The sequence below is a fragment of the Micropterus salmoides genome, unplaced genomic scaffold (assembly GCF_014851395.1).
Source record: "Micropterus salmoides isolate LMB-PRFRI ecotype aquatic unplaced genomic scaffold, ASM1485139v1 Ms_hic_scaffold_1750, whole genome shotgun sequence".
Lineage (NCBI taxonomy): Eukaryota > Metazoa > Chordata > Actinopteri > Centrarchiformes > Centrarchidae > Micropterus > Micropterus salmoides.
The window spans coordinates 9,213-16,993 of NW_024040874.1; the positions used below are offsets into that span (position 1 = coordinate 9,213).

General features: G+C 37.5%; 1 protein-coding gene across 1 annotated transcript; it reads right to left on the reverse strand.

Moving 5' to 3' along the window:
• Nucleotides 1-2,341: 2,341 nt before the first annotated feature.
• Nucleotides 2,342-4,682, reverse strand: LOC119908305 (heparan sulfate glucosamine 3-O-sulfotransferase 2-like). The gene is given in 2 exon segments (XM_038726016.1): nucleotides 2,342-4,076; nucleotides 4,079-4,682. Coding segments are annotated over 2 exon segments (609 nt in total). The 5' UTR covers nucleotides 4,122-4,682; the 3' UTR covers nucleotides 2,342-3,510.
• Between the last annotated feature and the right edge of the window lie 3,099 nt (nucleotides 4,683-7,781).

The window sequence follows — 7,781 nt, forward strand, 5'->3', positions numbered from 1 at the left end:
TTCTGAAGGTAAGGCAAGCACTGCATGTTCGACAGACCAGAGGAAATAAGGTGAGGAGAAAAGTTTTCACATTGGTTAGTGGTGTGTGTACATACATGTAGACTTGGCATGTGTGGCTGGCTGACGTATTCCTTTTTCATTAGTGTGACACTGAGCTCATCAGGAACATCAAGAATGAAGCCGCATTGCAGACACGTTGACACATTCTGAGAAAAGACAAACATCTGCATAGGATATAAATCCATTTTTTGGGTACATCTTTTAATTTAGAGGAACAGCTTGAGGTATGGTACACAGTGATAGAACATGTTCCTGGAGAAACCTTGGAGAATGATGACATATTCAAAAGGTGCATTGATGCAGGTAGAGGTTAGCTCATATGCGATTTTAGTATTTAATGAGATTTCCTCTGGGGGTTTCTGGCTGCCAAGTTTCAAATCATCTAAAGGGAAGTCTGCTCTTCTCATTGTCCATTGGAAAAAAAGGAAGATCCTCATTATCCTCCATAGCTTTGGCTCATTACAGGGGACAAGGAGATGTCTCGATATAAATACTTTAACACTGTCCCCCAAATGTAAGTCTTCTTGGGGAAACTACACATTCCAGTAAGAAACAAGCTAGATTACATCTTAAAATTTCAAGTGAAATCCGGAAAAAAAATAGCAGCAAACTTGGTACATTATAATAACAATAAATATTGTAAGATATTCTCAGCCTTTTTCTATCATTGTATTTGAGCATTTTGATGCAGTTTTTTGAAGCCGGTTATAGTCACTGTGCTTTCTGGGACACAGAACATTTGCAGCTTTTTTTTTTCTTCAGATGTCGTCCCCATAATACAGAGATTACAGACAGGCTTGTAAAGTTTCAGGGTTGGAGCTTCGGTAGAATTTCAATAGGTTTTCAAGGCAGGAGTTATGAAAGACCTCTACAGCTTTGGAGTCCATATAAGGTGACTCAGAACACATATTTGAATTTTTTAATGAGAAGGAAAATTATTGGACTCTGTGATAATTGATTTTATTGTGTACTGACATTTCTGATGAGTGGCAGAGGTGTATTTGACCTCAGAGTCTTTCAAAGTTCATGACATTTACAACAGCTTCTATGGTATTTACTTTGAAGGTTAGAATGGTCAGTCAGATACCCAGTGAACACATTGTTCTTTCATAATGAGGGGTTGATACATTAAATACATCAATAAACAGTGTGTTTTCATTGCCACAACTGCATGTTGTGACATTGCAGGCGTAGGACACCTTCGATACTGCAAAGAAGCATAAAAATGAAATAAGCACAAGCATTTGAGAAAAAGTTGTGCAGAACTTTTGAAAGCGGCCATTTTTCTCTCTGCAACATGTCTTGCATTCTGCAGACATGAATACTCCCCAAAAAGTTCATCTGATATTCATCAACAGAAGTTACGTGAAAGTAGCCATATGCAGGGCTGATAACACATCATAGAATTCATTGGGTATCATACGGTGGCAGCGGTGTGGGAGTTTTTTCTCAGTGCCATGTCATCAAGCCCTAAGCATTCTTGGGGAAAAGTTATAATTAACTGAACTGAGATAAAATTGAGCTTATTGCTAAACTGGTGTGTCTGCTGATGGCTCACTAAATAGCAGGCAGCTGCAGACGGCATTGGCAGGTTAATCAAAAGTTAATGGAGACTATCATAAATGACAGTTTAAACTGCTGTTGGCTAAAACACACGGGCTGGAAGAGCACAGTTGGAATGCAAGTGAATATCTAATTTCCTTAATATAGAAGGTCACATTGTCACATTTGCACATTAGTCTAGCTGTGATTAGATAGGGCTGCTCACTTCACAGCTGTGCAACGGGAGATTAAACAATGAAAGTGTGACACCTATGGAAGAAAGTTTTCAAACACGGTTTCATCATTACCATAGAAGCTTAACTTGGCAGTTTCATCCATTGTGCTTTGCGTAGATTATCATAATAACATATATTTTCAATAAATTCCTCTTAGAACAATTAATTACAAGTGAATGCAGTTTTGGAATCTTTTGAAATGAGGAGGTATGTTTTTTCTAATAGCTGCTGTCTGTATTGCATTGCATCAACACTGCAACATAAATTTGCACATTTTTAATTTGTAGTTTTATTATATTTTTATAGATTCCTTGATTTTCTGCACTTTTCTTCATCTTTTTTTATGGGGGCCTGGAAATTATTAATGACAACTCTGATTGGTTTCAGGGCGCAAATTCAGGAGGTTAATCTAGCTGGTTAGCATGAAGACCCATTAGGAGAGAGAATGATCAAATCCATCAAAAAGAGGAATCTTGAAAGTTAATGAGATCAATGACATGCATGGCAGCATTTGGTAAGGAATGATATATCTTTCAACAGGCTCAATACAAAAGTTAATTCCTTGAAATATGGCCAGGAGATGGGGGTGAAAGTCATGCTCAAATGTGCAGGTAAATTCCTAAATCACATGAATTCTGAATGTAACTTTTGTGTGGAGAACTTTGAAGATGGGGCAGGTTGCAAGCTTTGATATAGACTTTAGTAACTTTAGCATGAGTCATTAGGTTATGAATTAAGTACCTGTCACAGAGACTGACATCAGGTGTTATGAAAACCCCAAAATGTATGTGCTGCACTTGTTTTGTTACATTAGATACTGACCTATATTAGGAGGACAAGAATACACCACACATTTAGGGAATAAATATCACTGCATACTATAACTTGGCATCTTAAGAAAAAAACACTGCTACTTACTTTACGTGTAGGTATGTAGTAGAAAATATTTCAAATAAATACTTGAATTTAAGAATTCTGCCTTTTATTTGGATGATCACAACAAAAATACTGACACAGAAAGAGCTGAAATTCAACAAGCAGTAAACCTTTATCAGTGTTATAGCATCTATCTTTACATATTGAGTTTTCCTTCTCAGTTATAGTACATTTATTCAGCATATTTGTCACTGCTGCCTATGAACTTTTGTCAATAAGTTTCATTGCAGAATAATTAACAGGCTGATTTGATTATTCATTTGACATTTTGCTGGAACTTCATGTTGAGAGCTCATTTTAATGGCAAAGCTGCTGGTTCAGTTTGTGCAGAAATTATGAATAAATAAGCAATCTAGGCAATGAATATTCAAACAACGTCATTAATGTAGGTCTGGTGTGACTAAATGACATGAAGGCATTGTGATTATTGCTTGCTATTGACTTGGTTAATCATTAACCCTGCCTGTTGATGAATCCATATGTCAAGAACACTTGGTTTTGTATATATATATTTTAAAGAAATGGCAATTGTTGTGACCCAACTCCAGTATGTAACACCTTTCATATGTTTTTATTTTAATGTCTGAGTTGTATCTTATTCTATATAAATTTTGTCAATCTATACATAGCTCAATTCAAGTCATTTGAACACATTTTGTTGAAGACACTCTCATTTGTATTTCAATGTCTCCAGAGGTAGCCATTTTAAAAACAGCCCTGTTTCTGTACGGCACTCTTAATCCCACTTGAAGTCTTGTCCCACAGTTTCATAGAATTTGATATTAAATGGCCTATAAAACTCCTGCAGCTGATCTATGACCTCCTGGTCGATCTGTACGTGAGTCCTGCCCTTGGATTTGCCGAGGCAGCGCGGCTGGCTGCTGCTCTCCGGCTTCTTTAGACAGGGGAAGCCTTTGGTTCGATTAAAGTAGAAGTGCTTGTCTGTGATTATTCTTTTCAGTCCTAAAAAGTCCTGAACGCGGCCCATTTCCCCTGCCGGATCCGTGATCAGCCGCTCCCCGCTCACAAAATGCATCTGCGAAAGGTGAAAATACTGCAGCCAGTTCTCCAGGTGCAGAATATACATCCCAATCCGAATAGCGTTCCAGGAAGAGTCGACGAGACCAAGGCTTAGGTTCTTAAAGGCCAGCTCTTCAAACGTAGGGATGTCGGGCTTCTTGGAAAGAGTCTGCGTGTAGTCGGAGATTGCTCTTGTGACTGGGTTACGCACCACAACAATCAGCTTGGTCCCATGGGACATGTTGGAGATGCGTCTGGGTGCCTCTCTGGTGACAAAGTAACTGGAGTCTTTTCTAATGTGATCTGGCTGTCTAGCGTCCGTGGCATTAGTCCCCTTGGGAGAAAAACAAAAGAATAAAACACACATGGATGAGTCAGCAAGAGTTGTTATTTTCCTGTCCAGGAGCGTTTGCACATGACTTTAGTAAGAGGAACATTTTAGCTTAGGAATGCAAACATGATGCCCTTCTTGTATCACAAATACCAAGTATTAAAAACAGCCTGTTGTGATAAATGCACATCTACTATACACTAGACTGTGTGACATTTAGCTTGTTAACGGCAACACAACAATGAAGAAAGGACAGAAAATACTGAAATGTAGGTTATGTGTGTTAAATCTGTCAAAATCTTGGTATTACAGAAGCAAGCAAATACAATTTCATGACATTTCAAAAACTATGGAAGGAAAACTAGGTAAAGTATGTGATATTATTGTGGTAGAAGACATATTCAGATCTGCTTCTTAAGTAAAAGTGTAATACTTTTCTTTTATATTGTAATACTACAATATAAAAATGCACCTTTATATGTAAAACTTACTTTAAGAAGAAAACTTGCAGCAAAATGTACTCATGATACAGCAGATTGATTCCTGTCATTGTTTTGTTGGATTTTTGTTACCATCATGTATGCAGCATTTTAATATTGTAGCTGATCGAGGCGGAGATAACTGTTTTATCAACTGCTGGGTAGGTAGAACAAAATAACAATTTATCATATTTCAAATCTATAGATATCTTGGTATTACAGAAACTATAAAATACAGTTTGATGATATTTTTTAAAGACATAAGAAAGTAAACTGTAGGTATGCAGTACTACTGTATTTCAAACATTTAGTTTCCCGCTAACATAGCACAAAGTACACAGTATCAAATAAAGGTAGACAAATCCCAAATAAACACAATGTGAATGTATTTGTTAGAGGTTAATTGGTGATTGTACAGCTTGTACAATAAAAACATGCATAATAATTATCAACATCATGCTGCCAAGATAATGGCTTTACAAACTACAGGCAATTGTCATATTTGTCATGTGAGTCTTCCTTCCCATTGTAATATGTCATTCTGCTTTGCCACTTTGATTCAATAAAAGTTGATTAATGAGCCTCTGATGTTGTTTGTTGAGACAATGAATGCCTTGGCCACAATTCAGAGACTATCCATACTTTGTTCCTTGTTTCCTTTCAACAGAAAAGGGATTTGGCATCAGCTCAATAACTCTGCAGTTTGGTGAGGATAATTACAATAGAGTAATATTAAACTGGTCGTTTACTTTTATGATTAAAGAAGATTTAGTCCCTGAATTCCTCTCTTTCACAGCATGTGAATCAGTTTCTGGATTTAGGTACGTTACCACACAGTTCTGATGATTAAATACCAGAGTTTCTTTATTATTACTGGGGGAAGGCTTCGATTAAAACCTAACCTTTCTCAAAGCTTTCTCTCTCAAGGTAGGGGTAGCCATAGGTTACCTCTAAAGTCTTGAAAATATTGATCCATTTAGCTTTATTTATGAATCCTGCGTTGTTGGCTTGGGCGCCTCAGGGCCACTAGGCGTCTATTAATCTTTTATGAGAACAGCACCTTTTCAAGCAAACAGCTTTGCTACATACTAAAAAACTTGCAGACATTTTCCAGGAGATGCAGCATTTAAACAGATCTTTGGTTGTGTGCTGAGGAAACTGTCTTCATTATCTGGCTTGTCAATTCCAAACATTTTCACCATCCTCTGAGATGAAGATTGTGCAGATCAGAGGATCCTGCATTGGTTTTAAACTGCAACTTGTCACATAACTGGGATGACAATGTGAACACATACAGTGTAAGGTCACAGATTTGGCTAAAAATAGTATATATAGCTTTCTGCTGTTCTCTATACAACTGTGTACAGCATTATTCTGCTGAGAGCATGTTTACATATACTCCATTGCATGAGGACACTAGGAATAACGTGTCCATAAAATGCTAATTATGTTGACTTAAGAGATTTCACAGCTACATTTTTCCCACTTTTTGTTTGGAGCCTGTCTATCAGAGGAAGTTGCAACATGTGCTATCTGGCCATGAGTTATTGATTCTTACCTCTGTTCTGTTTGTTTACTCTCAGTAAGTCTCAGCAACGGATAACTTACATGACTGTTACACTGACCTTATACAATGCAGAAGGACTGACAAGATGGAAATGGGGGTTTTAAAAAAAGAAAGACTGATGCATCTCAAATTGAGACGCATCATATAGATAAATTATTATGAATATAACATGAAGGTGTTATTCTATTCTTCCCTACAATAGATACTCTGGTTCTTTGACATATTTCTGTCCAGTTCCCCAAGTTTTTTGAGACTAAAGTTTTGACTTGAAAGTAAATGTAATTTTTTGGATTCACATATTCATACACACATGTAATCACAGTCCATTCCATAAGACCCCATTTACATTGGGTATTATTTTACTACATAAGGAACTTTTGTGTTTTTAGGTGTAAATGAACACACTGCAATTGAAAGCACCTGGATGACATCTGCAGGTGGTCTGACTTGCACTGTGGTGTAAGTGCAATCAGTACAGTTAGGGACAATTCTTAAAAAGAAAAACTGATATCTCAAGCTGCATGTCAAAAAGCTACAGATCGGAAAAGAAAGATTAGTAGTGTCCATACCAAGCCACCAGGAAATGGTGCTGGGCTTTGAAGCTATTTTGTAGTTGACACACCGTGCATTGCAACTCTGGGTTCATCATGTGATGCACACTGGCTATTTTTCTCACATACAATTGTCAGAAAAGGAGAAGCTGTCAAATGGTAAATACATTTTTCTGAGCATCACAGACCAACCAAAATTATTCTTTTTTATTATCTGAATTGGATCTATAGGGTCCAATAACGTTTGGAAAGTCTAGATGATGCATATAATGAAATTATTTTATCACATTTGTGTGTGGTGAGCCACATGAAGTCAGCTGGCTCAGCCAGCAGAAGTGTCAGACATGCATGCTCTCAGCTGACTTGGCTGGAAAAGGACTCTATGCTCCGTGCCCCAAAAACACTAAATCCTGCGGAAGCAGAGGCTTTTAACACAGCTAATGGCTGTATGTGATATAACAAACAGAATGCAAGTGATTACTGTTTTTGATCAAATATTTATTTGCTCAATCAAACACATAGTAGCAGCAGCCTCATTTATGTATCTGTTTGTTATGGAGATAGCAGGAATCAGTCCAGAAGTGGAACATGCAATACCTGAGGCAGGTGTCTGTACTAACCAACCATCAGCATTTTTTTTATCCACATGCCCCCAAGAAACTACCAGCACTGCACACAGCATCTGAAATTAAAAGATAAAATTGAGGGTCCTTATGGCAGTGGGTTCTGGTGTGCTTTTACTAAAAGCTGTTCAGTCCTTGCTTGGTAATGATTATTTGCAGTTAGAAACTGTACATGATTGTAATTCTAATGGAATTGCTTCAAGGGCAATCACTGATGTTTCTGAAACTTTAGCATCTTTATCAGTATGCATGTATCAATAGAAAGGAACTTTAAAATGCACTTTTATGTGAATCTTGCTTTGTGGGAGCGACACATGTATGAGCAGACACACGCACACACGCACAGCCTTGTGGCACTATCTTCTTGGGGACCTGTCATTGACATAATGCATTTCCTAGCACCTTACCCTAACCTTAACCACTCACACCACGCTCA